Source organism: Cyrtonyx montezumae, unplaced genomic scaffold, assembly GCF_038088225.1.
Source record: "Cyrtonyx montezumae isolate F1298 unplaced genomic scaffold, pur_monq_1.0 scaffold_36, whole genome shotgun sequence".
NCBI lineage: Eukaryota > Metazoa > Chordata > Aves > Galliformes > Odontophoridae > Cyrtonyx > Cyrtonyx montezumae.
In genome coordinates this window covers 9,802,935-9,829,656 of record NW_027072041.1, presented here as the reverse complement: position 1 = coordinate 9,829,656, position 26,722 = coordinate 9,802,935, and the positions used below count along the sequence as shown (strand labels likewise).

General features: G+C 38.3%; 1 protein-coding gene across 4 annotated transcripts in view; it reads right to left on the bottom strand.

Annotated features, from left to right (window-relative positions):
- AOPEP (aminopeptidase O (putative)) overlaps positions 1-26,722 on the bottom strand; it is a 296,802-nt gene that overhangs the window by 179,834 nt on the left and 90,246 nt on the right. For all 4 annotated transcript variants that reach the window (XR_010622734.1, XM_065745670.1, XM_065745673.1 and 1 more), the window contains 2 exons: positions 24,358-24,420; positions 23,748-23,831 (listed from right to left, as the gene is read on the bottom strand). Coding sequence is in view for 3 of the 4 variants with exons in the window: in XM_065745670.1 (XP_065601742.1) it covers positions 23,748-23,831; positions 24,358-24,420 (147 nt within the window). In the remaining variant the exon portion in view is untranslated. The remainder of the gene's footprint in view (positions 1-23,747; positions 23,832-24,357; positions 24,421-26,722) is intronic.

Genomic DNA, 26,722 nt, shown 5'->3' with positions numbered 1-26,722 from the left:
AAAGCCCAATCTTAAAATCCCCCCACAAAATCTGAAAAAAAAAAAAAACCCAGCTATGGTGGTCACTTATTTACAGACACAAGCAGAACAGTCAGCCAAAGTACTATGAGGTATTACCTACTTCTAGGTTGAAATTAATGAACTTTTCTAAGTTGAAATTAATGATATCCATTTTAACAGAAATTTGCATTAGAAATGTACTCATCAGTATAGATAATTTACAACTACTAAGAAACATTATTTTAGGAACTCACACACCTCACAGTTTGAGATGGCTGCAACTTTTCTATTTTATTTGATGACAGTATCCTTGGGACTTTAAAGTTGAAAAACACAAGTAAGGAGAAAAAACAAGTTGTTTTTTAATGCTCAGGAACACCTCTTGATCTATTTCTAGCTTGCCTCCTATCCTTACAATGCGACTCAGAACACTGAGGGAGAAAATTCATAGAGTCCTTTTGCTTCTCCTTATCAAATACCCAGAAGGCAGTCTTGCCTCCCCCTTCACTTTTCCTTAAATAAAGCCTGGCCTGCAAACTAGAACCATCATTTTTAATATGTCTTAAAAGCAGACGGAAACAGATTATAGTCTTCTGACTACATGGTGGGAGGAGAGGCAAGGAAACACTGCAAACTATTAATTCTGCCAATAAAACTCTGAAGCCATAGAAACCTTATAAATCTTCCTAAACCCCATTTTGTCATTTGGTTGCTAAGCACAACTTCTGTTTGTTTGAAATAAAAAGCAGGACTCTGGCCCTCTGCTACTGGCACTGTGACACACAAAAAAATACAAAAGCAATGTACATTTCCTCCTCTAGATGTATACAAAAGAACATTAGTGTACTCAAATCCCACTTGGCACCACAGGCATCTCCTACAGGAAAACATTCCATACTAGTGCAAATATCAGGAGGTCCACCCTCCTATTAAATTTCCACATCTCAACAGAAACCACACAGTCAGAGATCTGCTGAGCTGACGAGGTCCTGGGTGTCCACAAGGGCCAAATCCATTGCAGTGTTTCCTATGTACACTACCTCTTGCCTTCAAAAAAAAAGCCACCACAAGTGGAGGAGTCTACATCCCCTGTAATGGCCAATTTCACAAAAATCAAATGTATGATTGCAATAATTTAAGTGAAACAAATCAGAAATCAAGTTTTGTTGTGTAATTTACTACGTATGTAGAGGATCAACAGCTGAGGAAAACAAGTGAACTTTAAATTATTTAAAGTAAACAATTTGTATTCCCCCTTAGTAGAAAACTAACATGTTTCAAAGCTGATAAACATGCTCCACTCTTCTCTATTTTAGAGCAAAATGACACTATTCAAAGTTATCAAACTTAACTAATTAGCAAAGCAGAAGTTCCTGACAAGTTTTCAGTTTTAAAGCAAAACACTGTTCAGACAATGATTCAGATAAGGTAGCATACTTACAGCACAAATATAAGCAGTTTCTAAGTTGATAATTTTTGACTTTGCATTAGACTAATACTATTGAGGTACAAAGTAAACACTCAAAAAAGTAAATTCTCTCATTCTTCTCATCCTTTCACTAGGACACAGCAGTAAAAGTAATAAGGAATAAGATTGCTCTGGTCAGCAATTGCACATACTCAGAACTTTGTATTTAATTTAGAAATCAGTATGTTTTGATGTATTCGCATATAGTGAAGTCAGGTGATGGTGACACTTAAAAGCATAACAGAACAATGAGATGATAATTTCTACTGTCAAACTGGAATGCAACAACCACTCCACTGCTGGAGATGGAGATCAGCAATTCTCGTGGGTTGCCTTTTTTCATGGCGTACAACTTCATAAGCAACGTTCCACCTCATCAAAACCAGAACAGTATTTTCAATTGGAAAGACATTTTACAAAAGTTCAATTTGCCTATCACCAAAACAGTCCCATGGAAACACATTACAGTGACAGCTGAACAGGACAAATAACTGAGTCAGGCTTGTATCCTCAGGTTCCAGCAAGAGCAGATTCAGTGTTAAAAAAATAAATAAATCCTTACATCAATAAAGAAAGAATACAATGAATCTGGATAAATCTGGTGGTTTCAATTGGTTCCACTAGAGATTAAGAAGAAAAACTTTTTTTTTTGTTTAGATGACAGAGGGTTTGCCTAGCTAAGGAGGTTACTACATGTGGATCAAGAAGTACAGCTAAGTATGGAATAAACTGGAAGCTCTTTCTCAGTCATTGCTGACAAATGGGTTATTGACATAAAAGTTCACTCTTTGTAAATACTATTGAGAAAAACACAGAAATGATTCAGGAATAGGTCTTCATGCTACAATATCAAAACAACTGGAATCTAGAAACACCCCTCTGCACATTTTTTCTGAACACACTGGCATTCAAACTAACACTCTCCACACCCACTTTTACAGACATTCAGAAAGAGACTTAAAATACATACTAGCCAAACCGTAATGTTTGGGAAATCAGGGAAAGAAACAGCACTAGAGCCCTGCAGAACTGAAGTGTACAGTCTATGAGGTATAGCAACATAAACCATGAAACAAAGTAGCTATTGTCACATAAGCTATTAAAATATAGTATGTTAGGCATTTAATTAAAAAATCTTGTGCTGCACTTGCAAAATTATCAGTAGCAAACATACTTCTTTTCCCCTCCCCCTGCAGTTACACCATGACCTTACAAGAAAACCTTGCAAATGACTCGCCCAAAATTAGGACCATTTCTGGATGGCAGGAGCATTCACTGACTCTGCATTTCACTGTGGATACAGTATGTATCCTCTGGGCAGAAAACTACAGAAAAAACAGAGTTAATTAAAATAGCCTTCTTATCAGTTGTTGAATAGGACTGATCCACTCCCTCAGCACAGATCCCATGTACTACTACAACGACCCATACACTGTGACACTCAAGTCAAAAGTGCTCTACTAGAGGAAGTTTTAACAATTGACTTCAAGAAGAAAAAAAGACTGAAAAAATACTGTATTGTTGTTGTACTGCGTTTTGAGCAAATTAGACAAGCCTTCAGCCAAAATTTCACTTCTAAACAAATCACAGAAATCAAAACTGCTTTATGATTCTAGGAGACCTTAAAGACCATCTAGCTCCACTTCTCACACTATGGAGTTTCCTTCTGGCTTTGCTGAGGAAACCAGCCAAGATAAAAACAAAAAAAAACAAAAAAAAACATCCAGGCCCAGTTCTGACTGATGTACTGCTGCTCACCTAAACACAGGGAACTCAGGCTTTACCAAATCCTGCCTGAGGGGTTGTGAGCTCATATTAGGACCTCTTTGAAAGAATATTCCCAAAAGACACAATACAGTACCACAGGCACATCACTGAACAGTGCTACTGCGAACACTCTTGCTTCATGTTAGTTAAGGCATTCATGGAGGCCACAGGGCAATTGCCATAGAATAGCCTGGGTTGAAAAGGACCTCCAAACACCCTGCTGTGGGCAGGGTCGCTAACCACAAGAGCAGGCTGCCCAGAGCCACATCCAGCCTTGTCTTGAATGCCTCCAGGGATGGGGTAACCTCTCTGGGCAGCCTGTTCTAGCATGTCATCACCCTCTGAGTGAAAAACTTCCTCCTAACATCTAACCTAGATCTCCCCTGTCTTAGTTTAAAACCATTCTCCCTTGTCCTATCACCATCAACCCATTTAAACTGTCATTGCCTTTCCTGTTTATACCCTCCCTTCAAGTACTGGAAGGCCACAATGATGTCTACACAGAACCTTCTCCTCCCCAAGCTAAACACACCCAGTTCCCCCAGCCTTTCCTCATAGGAGAGATTCTCCAGACCACTGATCATCTTAGTGGCCCTCCTCTGGACCCATTCCAAGAGCTCTGTGTCTTGTGCTAGGGGTCCCAGGCCTGGATGCAGTACTCCAGATGGGGCCTCACAAGAGCTGAGCAGAAGGGAACAATCCCCTCCCTCTCCCTGCTGGAAACACCTTTTTTAATGTAGCCCAGGATACACTTGGCCCTCCAGCCTGCAAGTACGCACTGCAGGCTCACGTCCAGCTTCTCATCCACCAGGATCCCCAAGATCTCTGCAGGGCTGCTCTCAAGAGTTTCTCCCCCTGTCTATATGCCGAACTTATGAAACAGTGTGAACATTGAGTGTATCTAAATATTTACTTGTCTTCCTGAAATTATTATTGGTATTAAAATGCTCAGGGTTTGACTTAATTTCCTCTAAATTATCTCATTCCCTCCACTGTCATAATTAACATTCATTGGAAAACAGATGTAGCAGACAACTTTCCAAAGCACTACTAGTAAAAATGGACACCAAATATCCCCTTCCTTCTCAGGAAACCCATTGTTTCACAATAAAAACTTCAAGTCTACCAAGTACCTTACAATAGCATAATTCTACACTGTCTTCAGCTCTTACCAAACTGAAAGAGAAGAATGCTGAACAGATGCTCAGTATGGGAAAATAAAAGAGAAGCACTGACACTACTGCTACTGCTGTCAGCACTGTTATTCAGAATACACTTGTTATACTAGTGATAATATGGCATCAATGCAAAAAAAGAAGCGTAAGATCTAATGAACTGAACTTACTGTTTAAAGGCATATGCCATGAAAAAGCCTGACTGACAATGCAACCTTTCATTTCTCACCTTCAAAATCTTTCATAAAAGAAACATCTATGCTATAGAATCATAGGATCACAGAATCACCAAGGCTGGAAACAAGCTACAAGATCATCCAGTCCAACTGTCCACCTATCACCAACAGTTCTCTCAACATCCTCTATCCTAAAATTCCCACTGTGAGTAATACCGTTTCATTGTGAAATTACAAAGAAATTTACACAAAGCAGATTCTTTCTTCTAATTGCATCAAGGAAACAAATACTGTCAAGCCCAATCCATAGAAATTTTCAGCAATGCTCAGCAAAGAAGATTTAAGAAGAGCAGAAGTTCTCTGCAACAAACACACTGGCACAGATAATGCTTGATCATGGCAATGATCAGACACCAAGTGAATAGTTACTTGCTATATTCTGCAGTACTCTCAGCTTGTTATAGGCCAGGTTAGTCTCACACCTGAGATTATACTCTTTCCCTGGGGCAGTCACACAATCAGGAATTTAGTCAATATATTCATTTACTTAAAAACTTAGGTTCAAGCACGCTTTTCTTCAATGTATTTTATTTTCAGAGGCTATTTTGCACCTCTCTTTCTGACATGGAAAAGATGGCCAAACTACACTGCCAAAGCTAGTAAACCTTCCAAAGCATGACATATTGTTCCACTATCTGCAACAGCTCTGTACAACATATGCAACTATTCTGAAAAACAGCATCAAGGATTACTAGTGTCTTCCTTGTACTCTGGCAAAAACACCGCATTCCCTTATTTGAAAGAAAAGAAACCACCTAGAGTCTCTCTTTTCTGTAGATTATAGAATGCTAAGTCTGTCCTTCAAAAGACTTGCCTTCACCAGTGGAAGACTGTATACTGCATGGAAAACAAGAATAACAAAGATAGCCATTCATGCACAACTCTTGCAAGGCAATAAGTCATACTGCACATGGGATCCATCAGCTGACATAAATACAGGGTGCTCCTATGACAAACGTACAGATTCATTCAAAGCAGTCATTCTTTAAAATGTGTGTGCTTATTACATGAGAGAAGGGTATTAGCATAGCTGTCTACACAGCTGAGAAGGTTGATGTAGTGAGAAGGAAAAAAAGGGAAGAAAAAAATGCCAACAGAGGGACAAACCAACAGAGGGTCAGAAGGCAATTATGAACACAAAATCTGTTAAGTCCTTGGTGACTACTGGATCCTCAAAGAACAAATGCGTTGATTAGGACAAGAAAGAAGTCAATCAGTACACTAAAAATCCTGGAACAGAGTTACTACAGTTAACAAGCAGGAAGAGCAAAGATTCTCCTTCCCATTAATGTTGGGCATGACATAAAGAACCTGCTTCACAGGCCACTTTCATTGGCCACTTTTCACATGGAACAAGAGAGATTTGCTTATTCCGTGCAGACCACATAAGATTAGCAGGTTCTTACTGCAGTGGACTCCCAGCTCTTTTACTCAAAGTCAATAAGCATTTTTGTCCCTGCCTCCTTCTCTTTTCTGTCATACACTTGTTCTGTCATACACATGCTCATGGCAGAGAAATACAAGACTGGTAAACTTCAGTAACAGTAATGTGGTAAAAAGCCCTCCCTGAACAGGTTTTCCCTAAAGAGGAAATTCAGTAAAATAAGCTGTACTTACCATAGCATTTTTAGCCATAAGGAAGCAAAATAGAATAATCAAAACAAACTAAAAAAGGCTTTCTGTTACTTACAAGCAAGCTAAAGAAACAGGCTTTTCTTCATTAAGAAAGTATAATTCATCTTAACTAATAATGCACATACAGCATATTTAATTGAATTGTGAATTACTAGAGAATGAGACAACTATTGTACATAAATAAGCTGGGAGAAGAGTCTACCATTCTTTTAAATTAATGTGCAAGACAGTCTGAAATATTCTTCTAACAAATAATAGTATATACACGGTGTACTAAAAGAGACCAAACAGCAAGCTGTTAAACTCTCTCAACAGAGAAATTCCAGAGATAGTATGCAGTTTAGTAATAACAACAACATGGGTGGACTTCAACAACAAACTTTGTCTAAATACATCCTCATATAGCATAACTTTGGGGAAAACAAAAGACAAAAACTTCAGACTCTAATACCCTTACTCACAGTGTCTGAAAGAATACCAACCACATCACTTGCATTAACATTTTCCCCTACAGATAAAAGCTAAGAAATAAAATACTAGAAGATTCTGAATTCCCTTCTGACACTTCATACGAAGTTTCAGAAGTTAGCCCTACATCCTGAATTACTTTAAAGCCTGGTTCAGAATCTAATCACCATCTAAAAGGTTTTTAGCATTTGTTCTCCCTTCTGCCAAGCACTGCTATGCCTGGCCACGTTATGTTATCATATTTGAAGGTATGAAAAAAAGAAAGTATAAGCTCAGAAGTCTTCTTCAAGGAACACTGTGCACTGAAGGCAAGAGCACTAATCTTATTCCCTTATACAATTTTAGATGCTGCCACTGAGTAACTCTTGAGAAACCCTTGCACTGCAAGCAGAAGCAACAACGTGCAATTTAGAATGATTTGCAACATTCTTTTAAAAGCATTTTGTTTTTGTGCCCATATACAGTATTTCTGAAAATCTACTAGAATATATAGGAAAGGACAGAAAGTGAGTCTTTGAAACAGGAAAAGGAAGCAAGTAATGGAAGCCCAACCAGCCCATTCAAAGGACTACTGGTCTGGGTTCTTTGTGATATCCAGTGAAATATATCTATGCAGATGTAATTAGTAGTAAAGTCTGTGGTGAATTAGTTTACCAAAAGGCACCTGGTTAAGCAGCATCAAAATAGACTTGTATACCCTGATTCCTAGCTTTAGGTACATCCCTGCACCTTTGATGCTACGGTAAGGGGATGATGAAACTGCTTGAGCATGAGTTTCATTTTATCACAACGGATCACCATGTAAAAAGCTATATTATTCCAGAAGCAACTGAAGGAAAATCCAGGTTTTCCCTGGATTTGTGTACTGTGACTGACTGTAAGTTCATCCAAAGTTTATACAGATATTTCCAGGGCCTTTATAGAACAGAGTTCTCCAAGTCTAACAAACCACAAGCTCTCCTTCAATTACATTATTTATTGATCCTCCTTCATCTGGATGGCTGGTGTTCACTGTATCACTGTCTTTTTGTCATACTTGATTTAAATCATGCCAAATCACTACAGAAGACATATTAATAAATGCTGAAATTTAACCTATGTGAACAGGTGTGATAGGAAATGGCTAAAATAATCTCTTATCCTTCTATAGGAGGTAAAATAAAAATTTAATACAGCATTCAAAAAGTTTCTGAAAAGCATCTATTAATACCTCAATATCACAAACCAAGCCCTGAAGTTACCAGAAGAATTTCCTGGGAGCTGATCAGTTTTCCTCCTCTGCTCTGAAATCAGATGTGAATGCCCTTGAAGCAAATTTATCATCATAGAGAACAATAAAAGGGCAAAGACGAAGAGAGATTTCAGTAACTTGGGTAAAACATTCAGTGTAAGTGACTGTGGCTGGCAGAAAAATCTGCAATGGGTGTAGGAATCTACTTTTGAACTTAGCATGTTGTCTGGAAGCAGTGGTGGAGAAGTAAGAGGCACACTGGTGCCTGGACTGGACTTCAAGAGAGATAAATCTGTACAGCATTAGGATGAATTCTTAAATCACCTCAGACATTACTCATCAACAATTCACAGTACTGTACCTCAGCTGATGAATACAGCCTCAACTGGAAACAGTCAACACAAGTTATAAGATCATGCCTTGAGATCAAATATTGTGCATACAACTACAACCTTTAATATATGTATGTATATGGATGGATGGAATGTGGAAAACCATTTGGCTGTTGGAATTCAGCAACTCAGAAGAAGCTAACTGAAGCAAGCCAAGCGCAGAACAACAGATACACAACTAATACAAATTTTTGTAATGGCAAGTAAAATCCTCAAAAACAAACCAAACAAAAATATCTGTCCACCCAGAAAAACTGTTAATATACAAATGGGAATCTAATAATTCAGAACAAACAACAACAAAAGACTAATTCCAGTTAACATCACAGTTTTAGGGGAAGTAAGTCCTTTTAAATGAATCTGATTCCATTCTGTAAGAAAGAAAACAAAAATCTAAAAATAGGAAAGGCAGATCTGATGGAGAAACCTTAAATTCTTAAACTAAGAAAGAAAAACTGTTTGTCTAAACTGGAAACTCTGGCTTTCACAGAAATGCACCTAAACTGAATTAAATGAGGAACAGGATTTTGTGCAGAACGTTGAGCAGAAACACTCCCAGAAGCACATGTCACACAGATGTTTGATCTTGCACATTAGCCCAAACCTGGGCTTCCTTTTCCTTTGCAGTTAACTTTCTACTTATGTGAAACACTACTTGTTTTTTTCTATGAAAGCACAGTACTAGACATACCTGTAAGAACTACGAAAAGTTCAAGTCACTAGGCACATACGTACCTACTTCTATAGCTACACTAATGTAATGTGGCCTGGCAGACTATCCTACCTATAATCATAAAGTAATCCCTTTAATATGATCTTTTCGATACAAGCAAACGCTGTGGTATTTCTGCACTGTAAAAAAATATCTGGAAAAGTTGCAGCCATTCAACCTATACACACCACACAGGTAGCAGAAGAACTTGCACTACAGATGTTCAACATTTTGTCTTGCCTGGGCTGCACTGAGTAAAGAGGAATTGTCTTGAGCCGCAAGTAAAACATACAGAATAGTTAGTGCACGTCAGTAAAAAATTTTTTTGAAAGAACTGAAAAAGACAGTGACAAAAAATAGTGAGATATTTGTTCTGTTGTCAGCTGTGTAATCTGCATTTGAACTGCATGCAATCAGCTCATGAAAAATATAACTAAAAATCACAATGTTGAAAGTTTACAGTCTTGTGGGGCCACATTACTAGCTGCTGAGGGCAGTAAATACATTCAGTCACGGTAATTTCTGAAGGCATATACAGTGGGATACTGCACGATTTCAGTTAGTTTCCTGTTTAAGCAAGTGAATTTCTGAATATTGTCAAGAATGGGGGAGAATTAAAACTTTAACAATAACTGATGTATTCAGGCATTTAAGTTACTGTTTCATAACCTTTAAAAACAGTCATGCCACAACCAAGATACGGCATGATCATTAGGTGAACTAAATCACAAAACCACTGAGCTTGTCTGTAAGTTGATTTACAGCACCAAGTTCTATACTGCTTTATACCTAGTAAGAATGCCATTACACTCTCTAGGTTAAATGAAGATTATATAATTCCACAGTTTCATAGGAGAAAACATACATAGTGGACACCTGATTTGAATTAGCACAGATTCATTTCAAGAATACAAATGGCTTTTTATTAAAGGGAATACTGTACTGTAACTTTCACAAAGCAACTCTAACTGGATTATAAAACATGGGAACACTGAAGCAAAATGTGACAGAACTAAAAAATGTTGATTCAAAACAGTACTTCACAGTCACAAATGGGTAAGACACGTATGTCTACTATCAAGACCTCACATTCAAACTCTACATTCAAAATTAAATGGAAACAAAACCAACAAAATGTATAAGGCCGGACTTGGAAACACTGACCTATTGGCTGCATTCCACAACAGCAAATTTTTACCATTTTTGTAAAAACTCACACTAGTTTCAGCTAAATCTAATCTCTATGATTCTGACATCTTTTCCCCAATTTGAAAAGTGGACATGCCTTTGACTGAGGTACACTGTGACTACACTGGAACTAATGGGTACATTGGCATCACGTGCCTGCAGTGGGTTCGATTAATTACTGAAACCTTACAAATATGACACCATTGAAGAATTACACTGCCTAGATTTGAAACTGGCCCGGTATTACAGTGTCTGACCAACAAAAGGCAAAAAGTTTGGGCTGAATAAGCTGCTTTAACTCTCTCAGAACAGAGCAGAAAAGCATGCCTCTGTCTTCATCTGAAGTACAAACAAAAATGAAAAGTGAAAGCTGAGCTTCTGTCCCAAAAAGCAGAATTTGTTTGATCTTGATGGTTTCAGTTTTAGTACACTTGCGTCTTCTTATTTTCACAAAAGTTACAATTTAAAAACAAACAAACAAAAGTATTTACTGACAGTTAATTAGAAGGAGCTTACACAGTCTCAAGTGATTACACAAACTCAAAATTAGCCTTTAGGCTCTAACCTTTTAGCCATTGTAGCCAGTAAAGGACTGACAAACAGTCCACACTGGCATGAGGCTAGCAGGAGGCTTCCGGAGGGCTACTGTGGCTATATTAAAGCAGAAGGGGCCAGGTAAGCAACTTAAAACCAGACAGCTTTTGCATGCTTCCAGAATCAGCAGTGAAAAAGGCAGGGATGATTAAGTTCTCCACACATTCCTGGGCACCTACCTACCTACCTCTGGGACTTGATTGAATTTCAAGCCATCTGAGCAATAGCAGTATCCTGGATGTCTTCCCACATCCTTGAGGACAGTGGCTGCACATCCACAATAGCTTTTAAGAAATACCAGTCAGGTTGTCAATGGAGCTGTGCCCACGCCAGACCGCACCAAGCTCCACAGGCAGCAAACAGGGACAGCTGGCAAGCATATGGGTGGAGGAAGGAAGCTCTCTGTGGGCACCGTGCACATTCAATGCAGAGCAATCAACATTTCAGAAATCAGTTTGCATCCTCTGTTGCCAGAAACCCAAATATATGAACATTCTTGTTCAAGCCTAGCTATTTCGCTGAAGTGCAGATGCACAGTAAAAGACACTGTGCTTGCAGAGGACTAAGCAAGGACTTAGAGGGATTTAAAAAGAGAGACAGGATTAATTATGCCTTCCCAGCTAGTAATAGCCAAACACAAGGTTGAAATCCCTGACTCTTATCTGCTGAATTAAAGATCGAAAAAGCAGTGTTATCAGTCAATCACAGCTTTAAAAAAACATTTTTAAATACACTGTGTAAGCTACAAAAGTTATGTTGAAATCAGTTATAGTTTGACAATTATGATTCTCAAAACACAGCATTTATTTTTCTTCTTTGGGGAGGGAAAGGAGGTGAAGCAAAGTAGTATATAAATACATGCTGTGCCTTGCCTCTTCTCAAACTATTTGCTGGTCAATTAGTGAAGATCTTAGAGAAAGCTTCCCCTAGTCTGAGAGAAAAATCAAACCTGACAAGAGGTCTCCGACAATTCCATTCCACTAATACTGCCTATGTTTCTTTAAGAAAGCAATACTTGTTTCATTTGTTCTTCCAGCATTTTGCTTTCACCTAAAAATTTTGCCTTCTCAAGCAGTAACTTCAAACTTGTATTTTTCCACTATGAACTGACATCAACTCAAAACCTGCACCTTAACTATTCAAGGGCATGTAGGCACAAAAAAATACTGTCCTCCTGCGCAGGTTGGGTGTGGTACTTGAATGTTGTACATTCCTTGAGCTAATTGAAAATTATCTCTCTGCTTTTCAAAGGTTTGGTAAACACATGGCTTGGCAAAAAGATACTAAGAAACAATCCAGGAATACCTATTTCAAATTACTTTGATTTCAAGCATGCTGTTAACGTATACATTGATCCACAACAGATTTTCTGGTACTATGAAACACCATCCTTTTTTAAAACCAAGAAGAGGAAAAATAAAAAAGTACTTTACTACAAAAACTTACAAACCTGGGAAAGAGTCAAAATATAGATCTTTATCTATGGTTTTACTAACCTCAGTGAATCAGAACAAAATTGAGACCCGTATCCCTACAAATTAAGACAACTTCCTTCCTTCTTCTTTTTTTAAATTTTCATTTCCCTAGTACAACCAATCTGTGGCAACCATATCCGTTCTCTAAGATAGGTTCCATCTGTTCCTGACACATAGCTGTTCAACAATAGAGACTGGGGAAAATTCTGAGCCACTATCAGTATTTTTTATTTACCAAGGTGCCTGGAAAATACTTCCATGAAACACTGATTCGCAGATATGACATATTGCCAGAGACACTACAGTTATTAAAATAGTACGAAATGGAATACTCAGAAGAAAGTCAGCTGAAAATTAAGGGAAATAAAACATTTACAGTAGAGATATGCCAACTTTGAAACAGCCTAGTTCTTCCAAATGCTGAAAATTGATAGTTTTATCTTTAGGACTCATAATATTTAAAAAAAACCTTATTAACAAGCCTTCTATCTCAAATGTCAAGATTTGCCATCAACTTATAAAAGCAGTGTCTCACATACTTTTTACTTTGTCTTTAGTTACACACATGGATTAGCTCCTTAAAACTTCAGGTAGTCTGTTTCACAGTTGAAATTGTGGAAAGTTCCAGAACACAGATTATCAAATTGAGAAGGTCAGTTTCAGCTAAATGTCGTTGGCGCAACTGACTGGATTTCACAACAATATGAATCCAAAAATAAAATGCATTTGCATCCGACACTAAGAACAGTTTTGTGCACTCCCGCTGTCTGGAGTCAGCAGGACTGTCCCATCTGCAATCACATAATGGACTAAGATGGTGAACACAAATTGTTCTCTGTGCTGAAACATCAGTGCCATATGGTCCTGACTTCAAGTTGCAGGCATGCCTATTTTTCTGTGGAGATGAAGAAAGAATCATCTTAAAAGAGCTTCACACGGTTAATAAGAGAAATTTCCCATATACACTGAGGGCTTACCATGCCATTTTAGCCAACAAGCACAACCTATCTCCTAGAAATGTTGGCTTGTTAATTCATTTGGTAAATCAAGTTTAATAAAGTCTGTACTCTAGATACTCCGCATTCAGTATCACAGTTAAAAAATATTTTTAACACTATCAGTAACACAGAAATACATAATTCCACTTGCCAGGATTCCAAACAAGGCATCTTTCCTGAAAGTTGCATCACCAACTGAATGGGAGCAGCAAATGTGCCATGCCACAGAAGTAATAATTCATCTTTCTCCAATATCCTTAATGGTGGCCCATTCTTTAAAGGGCCTGCCATGCTGGTGTGCAGTCAGATTAAATGGGATCTCTACTCACAGCCACACAGCTCCTCACTGCTCTCTGGTCTGAGCACAGAAGGTCAAGTCCATAATAAATACCAGGCAACTGAAACTGCACATTTATGGCCAGACATCCTGTTTGCTATGAATTCTATTTTTGATACTTTTATTATGTTAATAACGGGAACTCCTGGTTCAGTCAGTTCATTTGTTGTCATGAAGTAATTAATCTTGCAGTTAGTTAATCCAAAAATAGTTTACCAGAGACCTAGGCGTGGATAACTCCCATTTCTCACTGTCAGTTTGAAGGTTCTCCTCCCCACTGCCAACCCCACAAGCACCTGACCTGCATTTCAGGACCTTCCAGCCTGTCCTGAGAGGCAAAGATGCAGTCTGTCGTAATTACTTCAAAAGGGTCTTTCTACTATCTAATCTGAAAGTAATATAGTTAAACAAGTTAATAACGTAACACTTCTATATGGAGCCAAGACATCAAAAAGAATACAGAACTCAAAACAATTTATGCAGAAATTTTCTAATAGCAAACTACCAGAAGGCCACAAACATCACCTGGGGGATGGATACTCCCATCTGGGACAAACCCTCTCTTTGCAAGGACAAGCACTTCTTCCCTAATAACATACAGCTTTTATCTCATTTAAATTCAGGTTCACTTATCATATGGTCTTTAAAAATATTACCTCCTTCTCTTTGAGGTAATAACTGGAAGACAGCTGAGAGATATGACTAACTACCCAGTGTTCGCAAATATCCATTCACTACTTCCTACTGCAAGATGTCTTACACACTTTCAGCTTGGCAGCTCTTAAAATCAGTCAGCTGTCTCTTGCCTTCTGTCAGTTTACCCATCGTCATTCTAATTGACTTAGCAATGGTTTTGATTTTAGAAAAGCTTTCTGACTGAGCATTTATACAGATTACCTTATGTACAGCATACTCAGTTCTTAGATCTTGCTCTGTTCAAGGACATGCTCTCTCCCTGTATGAACTGCAGATTTCTAGAAGGGACGTCACACACAAGAGATTTATCAGTAAAACAAAAACCTCAGAGTAAATAAATGAAAACCAGTTTCTTCTCCTTCCCAGAAGAAAGTGTCCAAAAGATATGAAGTTGAGAGCATCAGCACCTACTATAGAACCTCAGATGTTACTTATCTTCAAATCCATCCTAACCTTGGCTTATGCTGAAACAATCAAAAAAGGATTTTAAATAACACCAGATCTCATCAGCTGTTTCAGGAACTACTCCTACTGGGAAACCTACACTGAGCAACCTTTAGACAAAGCAAACTTTTTAGCCGTAACCAATCCTGTCCATGTTCAAATTAAGAAACAACAGGCTCTGTTTAACCACTCCAACCCTTTCTAAAAGCAGAGTCCACTTATTTAAACAAATAACATACAGTAAAAATACTTGATCTGGATGAATATCTGATAGTTGTTGTATTTTTAGTCTACTGAAAAGAAAAAAGAATAAAAAAAACCTTCACTACTTTAGGAACAGCCTATTCTGTAACAAAAAGCCTGGTGAAGGGTCATTTTTGAAGATCAGTGACAAGTTTCTACCTGAACTAGTAGGGAACAAAATAACATTGGCAAAAGTTACTCCAATACACTGTCATAAGGATACGCCAACATAGATCATATGTAGGCAATGAAAAAAAACAGGAAGTCCATTAAAAAACTACCACAAAGGAGACATTTGATAAAATATTTCAAAAATAAAAGTTAAGCCTGAACAGAAAAAAAAAGAAATACCAACAAAATAAAACAAAACAAACAAACAAAATCACACATCTAGTTAATGATAACCACAGGTTCTTAGGAAACAGGGGGCAAGCCCCTTTCTGGGAAAAAAAAAATCTCAAGTGCAGGATGCCACAGCAAGTTTGAGGGCAAAGAAAAACATACATGTAAAAATTTGCATTCCAGTTGCTTGCTCTGTCAGTCACATGCCTCACAAAAACTTCAAATAGCTTGTCTTGTAACCATGCTTAATTTAATATGAAAGACAGAATTTCAGCTCAAGCCCTTAGGGGAACTCAGCTGGATTACTGTTAAATCTTTGCCAGTGCTTTGGAAAGACTGCACTGCAAAACACCCACCCAGACCACTCCTAACTAAGCCAAGACGGCAATAAATTCAATAAACTGCAAATAAATAAATTAAAAAAAAAAAACCACCTGCAGTATATGCTGGCTTATAGAATACAAAAGACATCCCTATAAGAACATCTTTAACTTGACATTTGCTCTTTCCATTCCCATCTCTCAACATTAAAAACAAACACAACATAAAATTAAGTAGCCAAATTCTCCCTACCTGTAACTTAAAGTAACTTCAGTTTTATGCCCAGTTCTGGGGTGTTTTGCAGGCCAGCAATGGGACTATTTGTAATATACCTAGAGGAGAAGAGAAACTGTCCCAGTGGATTAGTCAGGTACTGAGATGGGGAGTGGGAACACAGTCTTCAGCTTTCTATCTGCAGTTCCTTTCCCAAGGCTACCTAGAACTTCTCAGTCAAGATGCTAATAGCTATGAGCATGACAATTAAAATCTTAGTGAAGTTACTTGTGTTAATTACATTTCATGGTTTGTTCACTTTGAGTTTATATAAATTCCTCATTAATGTAACCAGAGTCCTAATAAGGTGTCAGTATGTTGATTCAACTTCTCTCACTTCCCAATTTGTCCTCTGTGTGACAAGTGTTAAGCCATTGAATTATTTTTTTAATCTGCAAGTGACTAACAGTTCACATTTCTGTGTCCATGATAGTGTTTCTGTGAAAATTTAACTGGTACTGACGACAGTATGGTCAGTTAAAACTTGACAAAGAGTCACAAAAAGTAATTCTTTCCAACAGTGGATTTGTTGAGTCATAAGGAATTTCCATTGACATCCAAAGTCAATTTATAATGTTTTATTCATTCAGTTTGTTCTAAGACTCCAGGGTAACAGACATACTCAGATAAAAATTACTCAAGAGTAAGGAAGCTGAAAAACATGGGCTTTCCATCAATGAAAGGAATAGTCAAATGCTAGCTAGCACATTACAAGTATCAGATGTCTAGCACAAAGAGCAATTACTCAGGTGCTGTGACACCAGCAAGAACAAACAAGGACTCCCTAAACTTCCACAGTCACCGCATTTCTCCGTCCCTCGTTTTAGAAATATTAACCTGGCTTGACTAAAGTAAGTATATTTCAAAATTACAAAGAAGTGGAACTCAGTCATGCCTACTTTCCCTGCATACTGAAGATCATTTGTGTGGTATAACAAAGGACAGAAGTATGTTTCAGTAACTCTGCAACTCGCTGCATAACAGCAGAAATGGAAACTTCTTCAGGGGTATTTTCAAGATGCCCTCAAGACCTCAGTGGAAATGGAAAGGTAGCTCCCAATTTCTCCTTAACTGAAAGAGACATGTCAAGTAAAGCAGCAACAGCGGCACCATAGCCAAGGTAGAAGATGCATTCAGACCTACAGTTTACTTCTCAGCTGAACGTTGAGATGGGAAATGAGGAACATAAAAGCTAAGGGGATCAGAATTCCAAACTCCTTTTCACTCAGCCATCATTCTGTCACAACAAAAGTGGTGTTGTAAAAACAGTGTAATTATGGAGGAAGAAAATCACCAGTCTTTTAGACGTGATCATCTCAGTAGTCTGCAATAAAACAAACCACTTACTGTATTCAATTTAGACCCACAATGAAAACAAAAATCACAGACATATCGAGGAGCCCTATCTTCCCCATCTAAACAATTCAAGTATGACACCAATGTAGGTTGAAGTTATTGAGTACTTTCTTTCAAAAACAGGCATCCAAAATAAAACAAAAAAATTGTAAGTATATGGCACCATGAAAGAGTAAACAATACTGCTTTTGGATCTAGCCAAGGGATTTCTGTTGCAATAGGAAGCCAAGGTTGACTTTTATAATTCTAAAAATAATTCTAAGAAAGCTTCCTGTCTCAATGCTCAGGACAAAAGAAAACAAATGAAAAGTCTTAAGTGTCTACAAGCTATCTAGGTCACTGGTATTATACAACCTTTCATTTTAAAAACTCTTCAGACAAATTCCTACACAGGACATTTGCAGACTATAACTGATCAAAACCAAGTGCAAGATAAGAAATACACCCTGTACATACAAAATTGTTTTTTTGAAATCCCTAAATACCCTACTAACTGAAAAGGAATCTGTAACAGAACCTCATGGTCTGACCCAATATTTTAAACTAAATATAACCCTTTAAATGTTTACTTACATGCCACTTTATACCAGAAGGCTGTAAGGCTACAGAAGACATTCACACTGGATATCTATTTAAGACTATTTAAGACAAAAACATATAAAGTAGCAGACACCTATAACAGTCACCTCCCTCTAGTCATGCTTCTTATGATGCAACTCAGGATATTGTTGGCTTTCTTCACTCTAAGCACACACATACAACTCAGGTTGCATTTTTCACCATTCAGTAATCCCAAACCCTTATCCCTGGGGCTGCTCTACAATCCATTCCTGCCCAGTCTGTATATGTGCTTGTCAGCGTCCTGACTCAGGTGCACAACCTTGCACTGGGCTCCATGACATTTGCATGAGACAACCTCTCAAGCCTGAAAAGGTCCCTCTCGATAGCATCTCTTTCCTCGCTTTCTCTGAAAGACACTGAGTAAACAGAGTCACATTACAACTCAAGCTTCATGCAACTACGTATTTTGTTCTGAGAAGTCCAGAATGTAGATTTTATGTAACTCAACCCTGCTCAACTGCTGTTGAAATAGGAGCAATGCATACAGCACCAAAAAGCATTTTTGTTATCATGCGTTTTTCTTCTCCTGTCCTGATAAACAAAAGTTGCTGTTTTTCAAGGAGTAAAAATTTAATCTCTGAAAAAATATTACAGCTTTTATAGAAAAAGGGGTGTTATTTGGACAAAAGTATGCTATATTGATCACTTAGACTGGATAAAATTTTAGCACACATTCCATTAACTTACCTGCATATATAAACTCAAGGAAACCAAAACCACCACTCTTAGATTCCAAACAACCACTTCTCTTAACTATTTGCAAACATAAGAGACTTACTCTGAGTAATACAGAAAATAAAGTTGTCACCTAAACTTAGGTGAAAAAAAAAATAAAGATTTGCACTTATTTCCATGTTGTGTGTTTCTCACACTACAAATTAAGCATATTTTCAGAACAGCACTGTCTGTAGTAGGGAAGGGAAATTGCAGGAGAGGGAAAAAAACTGAACGTGAGACTGAATTCTATAATTACTCTACCTACCTACGATTATCTCCTCACTTGCCCTAAAGCCCTATACAATGGTTTCTTTTAGGCTGTAAGTTGGAAAAAACATTGTATCACACCTCCCAGTATACAAATACTCTAGGCAATTAGAAGTCAAATCTCCTCTTCAATCAGAAAAGCGGTTGCTTGCAAGAAAGATGTTGAGAATCAACAACAAAGGCCTGCATTTAAACATCAGTAGTTTTACTAAACACATCAGAACTGCAGCCAAAACATGGAAATCTCTTGAATTTAAACAAAATGAAGGCCATCATATCTATTCGAAGATCAGCCCCAAGCCAGACATGTTTTCTTTGAAATAAACAAGATCCCAGGCACGGAAACCTTTAACATTCTGGAGATTTATTTCATTTCCTTTCACAAAATAGGTGAGAGAACGTAAGAAAGATACTCATCAGCCATTCCAAGCTAAGTCCTAAGCCCCTGTTTTCCCATGTATTGCAGTGAAGTTAAAAAAACAACTCCAAGGCAAATTCACGACATGGCTGTCCACCGCATGCAGGGTATATGAACTGAAGACTAAGTACAATATAGTTCATAAAATCAAAACACCGAACTGTCTCATATGCTCAAAGTTCCAAAAGAAATGCATTCTGTGGTTGGGACAGTCGTAACATCTCTGTCATGCATCTGCTAGGATTCCCATCAATGATGGAGCTCATGCTTCTGTCTTGGCTTTACTGGGGCTCTTATAGGAAGATGTCAGATTTAGAATACTAAGAAATTTCACTGGAAATGGCAGCAGACACCTAAATTAAAAGCATAAAAGCAAGAAAGACACATACAGAATTGTGTAATTAACAAGTTTCTTTTCCATCAGAAATTTTTCAAGAAAATATAATCAGCTCTCAGGAAAAGTTTTTATTAATTAGAACATGGTTATGATACAGGGAGACAAAAACATTTCTTATACTTTCTCTATTAACTGGCACTGGGTATCACGTCTGAACCCAAGCTATGAAAAAAATGAAATTTGTAAATATCCTACAAATATTCATGATAATGTTGAGGTACTGCAAGCTAGTTTTAAATGCTTGCACATTGTACAAAACCTGTGAACAACACATCCATATGAAGATAGGACCTAGCCAGCTGTGAGCAGCCACTCTTTGTGCCTGCAAGAAAAGTAACGCAAGAAAAATGAGCATAATGTAATCTACACAGTTTTAGGAATTTAATCCTTTGTGCTCAATTAAAGCTACACAGCATTTACTTGCTTTAACAGTGAACTACCCTTTTTTCTCTAAGAGCTTCCTGGAGGGTAGATGGCAAGCAGAAGGTCAGCATTATGAGAGTAATCTGTGGCCACTACTGAGTCACTACAGCTATCAGAAAGGAGTCCAAGAACTTCCAAAATATTTAATTAGTTCTGTAAAAGCTCTAGCCTTTTCCTTCTGTGCTCATACTTTTTATTCAAATGATTAATGATAAATGCCTTTACAATACAATATCTGAATATAATCTGATTAAAGACAGCCTGATAATGATTGCCAAGAATCATTAAAAAGTATTAGACACCATCCAAAATAGGTTTAATAAATGTTAAGTCTAAAATGCAATAAATGTAATACTGAAATAAAGCATGTTTGAACAGGAAGGTTATAATAACTCCTTTGGAGTCTTCAGAATCAGTAACAATGAGAACTCGAACAATCCACTTTAGATAAACATCTCCAACTGCCATGCAGAACTGTATATTCGCAAGTAATATTTTTTTTTCTTTTCTTTTAGGAAATTCTATAGGTGGCTTATGGAGTACTTGAATGCAGTGTACCACTACTTTCAAATGCAGTAAGTTGCTCCAGTTCCAAATGCCCCCAGATGGACAGCTTCCTGCCTTACTCCCAACAGTTACCACATCCCTGCTCAGAATTTATAATATAAACACAAGTGGGCGAGACATTTCAGAAATATTAAAAGCAATCAAATCCTGTTTTTCTGTCATTTTGGAAAGAACAAATATGTTATCACATTTTCCATTTCCTGTTTTATTCAAGACAAAAGGTACTCATAAGCTAAGGTGCAAAGGCATACATAGCATCCACACATGCACAAAAAAAAAGTTATTGGTAGTGTATTTGTAGATTTCAGCAGTTTACCTTGTTAGTATTGTGATAACATGCACAAAGACAGCTTCATTAAAACACCTCCAATGAGGCTGACTGCCAAATACTGTTCTACCACAGAAGTAAAAACCACTTCTTACTACAAATCAAAACAAAAAAAAAAAAACTCTGTAGAACTGCTTTTTTTCTTTCCTGTACAAACTTTGTATTTTACACTAAAGTGACCTCCTTAAACTTTCACTGCATGCAAGGACAATGGCTGGTGGTTCTAAGTACGTTAACTAGTAGTCATGTAATTATCTGTAAACCATGAAACATTTCAACACATGGCCATGCTGCTCTGAGTTCTCCAAATTTAGAAATGGTCACCTCCAGCTCTGAAAGGGAATGGGTGCATCATTGTTTGTGTGGTGCTAGGTTGCTTCATTGATCTAGAAGCATGGCAACAACATGCAGCATTAACAAGGATCTGGGAGAGGCACTGAAACATGCTATGCAACAACAGGTTCCAAGGGAAACAGGAATTACTAAAAAGGACATCCTATCATAACAGTACTGCAAATAAAATACAGTTTATACTGGATTCAGAACTGGACTAATTTTTTTAAATTACTATGGCTACATCAAAAAAACTCCGCACGTTTAGCCTTAAGAGCCCCAAATTACATATTAATACGGTTCCTAGAATCCTGTAAAGCTAACCAAACTAGAAAGGTAAGATTCTGCAAATGATTCCAGTGAACACTGATGAACACTCTAGGATTTTTCTGAAATATTAGTTGTAACCAAAGTCTGGATTTAAATAAAGCTTTGCCAGTGCCAGGGAAATCTCACTCCCTTTCCTCTTCCCTTTCTCCACTGGAAAAGCCATCACTGCAATGACCAAACTCATAAAGAACGTAACAATTCCCACCCTCAATCAATAGTTTATCTACCAAATGTAAGGTCACTGATGTGCCCTTTTGTTCCCAGGGGGTTGAGTATCCTGCTGATGCAGTTCTGTGACTGCGCACTGAATCTCAAAGAATTATTAATACATGTAGATATTAAAAGAAAACACCTTTAATTCATACTGCTGTTCACAGACCTTGCAACAAATTTGTATTTTTTAAAAAACAAGCATGTCTTAGTTTAGTACTTTTTTGCATTTCTAATATGATTAGTCTACATACTAGAAGTCTGTCTCACAAACCTTCCAACAGTAGGACCTGAACAACCTTTCAAATGCAAACTACATATTACCAGTAAATATGGATTTTGCACTGAGGAAGCTTTTTTCCTATAAAAAGAAATGAAGAGGCTGTGACAGTATAAAGTGCTTTTAAGTCTACGATGAAGATATGGCAGTGAACCTACTTTATCCTTTGTGATTTAAAAATTACTTCAAATTGAATGCAACCTAGCTTGTATTAGGGTTATTTCTATCTTCAGTGCATTTTGCTCAACAATTCACATACTGATATTTTTGAACTGTTAAGAAATCAATATTAACACAGAACAAAATAACAAGCTTGCTAATAAACATTCAAATACATGAAAATAAACAGAAATTTAATTACTTGGTGCAACCGTTTATTCAACCTCTGTTTAGATCACATCATTCTGAAGTATGACAACATAGAGCGCCTTATTCTGAAATACATGTAATTTGGTGGTGTTTTTTTAAATACACCATGGAGCTGGTGAGTCACTCACATACAACGATGCACTTTGTAGACATTTGTCAAATACTGCAATGCCCATACTAAGGCAACACATCCCGAGAGCTGGCAGTCATGCTATCAGCAAGAATTTGGCTCCAGAAACAGCAATGATTCATCATACATTCTAGAAGCACTGTCGAAACAGCAAAACAACATGCTGCTATTTTGATCCTTTAAAGGTAACATTTTAAAAAATAATAATTAAAAATGTTTCTAAAATCAACATGAGCAAAAAAAAAAACCCATAAAATCATGCTAATGCATTTGGAAGTACGTATTTATTCATCAGTGGAAAGCATTAGAAACTTCTTTTTCCCCTCAAGAGAACAGAAAATAGTTATTTAATAGAAGCACCAGTTGATTTCTTACCTCCCTAATTTGAGATTTAAATGGTCAACATTGTAGGAGGTAAACGAAATGTTGTAAATGAAAAAAAAGGACATGTTTAAATACAGTTTAATTTAGCTTGTATACAGTTTATAAAGTCCTCTGCAGTAATTTCTAAAATACCCCAAAGACATCCTCTTGAGGTCCCTTACAGTGCAACTATACAAACTGTAAGAGTTAGAAAACTACTCTGCCCAAAGAGCCAAAAGCATCAATCATCAGAGCATCAGTTTCAATGCAGGCATGATACCTTTCACTGTCCCAGTGCTCACCAGCACAGACTGTTTCTCAGCCAAATCTATCTGAAGATTCACAAATAACGGTGCAGACCTGTCATAAGCTCTTGTTCTCAAGTGCTATTGATATCTCTGATGAGAGTGCTCTTATCTCTCTTCTGCAGAATGTTCAAGTTTTACATAAAAACAGGGAACTTCTGTCCCTGAAATTACAGGCTAATGATTTCTTTCAACTAACAATTTATTAACGCAACAGTCACACAGTGACTGAGAAAGCTATCACCCCATCAGAGAAATTAAGAACACCTCTTTATAAGGCATTATCTTAAAACAACCCTGTTGTGCCGTTTACACAAACACATTACACGAACCCTTACCTTTTGAAAAACGACTTCATCTTGCTTTCTTTTCTTTTTGCTGCTTTTTCTGATCCTCCAGTTTGCCTGAATCCATTTTGTGACCTGGAGTTCAAAACCATAGTGCTTTTTTAGAAAGAAGATGCAATCAGAGCACAGCTACTCAGCATTAATAAGAAATTATAAACAGACTCGAGACATTTTTTTTTTCTGTTGCTTCACTGGGAGAGGAAAAGTACTTCTCCCATCCAGAATGTGGTCTTAGGTAATCCGCTCGGTTACTTGAGCCAGGCCGAAGCGGGATGCTGTTCTTCACCCTGTGAAGCACTATCCTCCTTTCTTTTCTTACTAAAGCAAACTTACACATTTCAGCTTAAGGTCGTTGCGTTGTTTGCTCGTTTGTTTTTAAAAGCAAAGGTGTCTGAAGGCAGACCGGGCTGACAAAAATATTATCGCTCCTGCGTGCAAAACCCCTGGGGAAAATCTCTGCACTCCATCCCTTACACCTCCCGAAATAGAAACCAGAAATGGACTTCCAGCCACCATCCGAACGCTGCTGCAGACCAGCAGCGCCGACGTCAGACGGCGGGGCTGTTATTATTAACAGAGTAACAACACGTGCAATCCTCACCTCGGCGCTCACTTGCCGCACCAGCCTGCACTCCTTCCAGGTCTCTCCCTCCTCCAGCAGCGGCTGTAAGGGGAGAAAGCGCACGGTGAGGCCATGCCGGGCCGGGCCGGGCCGGGCCGGGCCCGCCCGCTCCCCGAGGAACGCCGCCGGCCCCGCCCGCAGCCCGCCGGCCCTCGGTAGGAAACACAACACCTCCGCGGGGTCCCCCGCTCCGGCCACGGAACCCCGCGGGGAGGAGGAGCCCGCCTTAAAGACGTATGGCCGGCCGGCTCCGGGGTGGGCCCGGCGCTCCGCGCTCCCTTCGGCTTCCCCCGCTGCTTCCTGACGTCCAAGATCGCAGCTGGTAACCGCGCTGCCGTGCGCTCAGAAGGGCGGCTCCGCGTTTTATTGCTACCGCTGCAAGCCCTGCACCGAGGGCCTCCGGTAAACGCTTGATGTTCAACTCGAGAGCAGGTGATTCAGTTTAGCCATGGGACTTCAGCAGGTGTTAATGTGCTCTTTGAGCGGGACGACATGGAGGCACCCGGCTTAGGTCAGCCGTGGAAAATCTCAGTACCAGAAATCCTCAAAGTTGGGTTATTTTTAAGGCTTTATGTTTAGCGTTTAAGACAAGGTAGACTGAGTCACACCTGGTATAACTGTGCTATTTTCAGCATTTTGAAACTAACTTATGCTCTGTGCTATAAATGACAATTCTCTGACAGCTTCTAAAGGAAATCTGTGCTCCTGTTTGAAAAAAAGGGCTCACTCATCATAGCACGTGCTGGAGCAAACTCTCCTAAACATAGAATTAGATGGACTTTGCAAACAGAGTTAAGTAAATAACGGTAGGTCCAATTACTGCCTGCTAAATCTTGACAGTACCCCTTTAACTTTATAACAAAAAAGAAAAAAAAAGTCTTTCTTACTCTTTTTGTTTCACTGCCACAACATCCTTCTTGCGAGATCAAAAGCTACAGATCAAAGCCAAGATCAAACTCAGTGCTTTAAATAGAAGCAACTTCACCATGAACTATTACACAAAGAGGAGCTTTAAAATAGAGCAATCACAATAGAAAATCTTATTATAGATTTTTTATTTTATGCTCTCAACGGGTCCACTTAAAACTAGTGTCAACAGTGTAGTTTTATTTTGTAAAACAGTGGGTTTTCTTCTAAGTGGTAATTCTGAAAAGCTCTTACAAATTATCTCTTGAACTGAGTATCTGAATGACAAAAGAATGATGGAGCACAGTTCAAAGAAAATGAACAAGAACATGAACAAAAAGTGTTACTGGCAAACAAATTAACGCAGCTACCAATAAATAAATGTTCCATTGAATCATTTAATAGATTAGATGGTGCACTCCCACAGAAGTTGCTATAGGAAGGACTGGGCATAGAAACAGTGAGATGTATTTTCCCAAAATACTTTAAATAATTATGCTTCCTCTCCTGTCAAGTGTTTGGAGAAAACCAGGGGAGAAAGCTGGAGAAGACACTGATTTTCAGTCTAGCAGACCCCGAGGCTGACTTGGGATGAGAAAACCTGAACAAACAAATAGAAAGTGTATTAAAACTCAGAAGTAAGCTCCTGTTTTCTCATTAGTGTCTGCACAGCAGTAAAGGAAAATCAATAGGGATTGTTGTTGACCTTTTGTAGAGGCAGTACGCCTTGTGGAGTAACACTGGGGTTCCCTGGTGCTGGCTGCCATGCATGTCAAAACTTGAACACTTGTCTTCTGTAAAATCATTAGATGACTACAATGCTACTGAAGGCAAGAGGTAATGTGCCTATACAAACAGATTGCAGAGTTAAAGAAAGCAGTGAGACGAGCAGGGTGGGCCTATAATGAGCCTGTGGCCACACAGTGCAGTGGCTGTGCTGTCAGCTGTTAACCATACTTCTTGATGCCTCGGTAATTACTGATTTAGATCAGTCTAGGAGAATTTGCTTGGAAAATGGGGAGAGGGAGAATGGAAAGGGATGAAAGGAGGGGGAGAGAAGACAGAAGGGGACAGAATAATGATGATTTTAGAAACGTTTGTTTTCCTACTGTATTTTTTCATATCCCGAACAGAAAGAGCTAATGCTAGAAAAAAGGGCGATGGAACACCCAACTTAAATGGAGAGTCACTGCCTCACCTTTCACCAGCAGTCCTCTTTTCTGTCCTTATGACAATGATCTGGCACTCCTGAATCCCTGCACAACTGAAATTAAGGGATTAGTCCAATCTATACATCCTTCGCTGGGTAGGCTTTCTTTCAGAGATTGTGAATGAAGCTGTCCTTTGTAATACTCAGATTGGGAAGTATTTATACACCTCAAAACATAAAAAGGATCCTTTTCATTGTTGCAGTAGAAGGATTAAAAGTAACTAAACT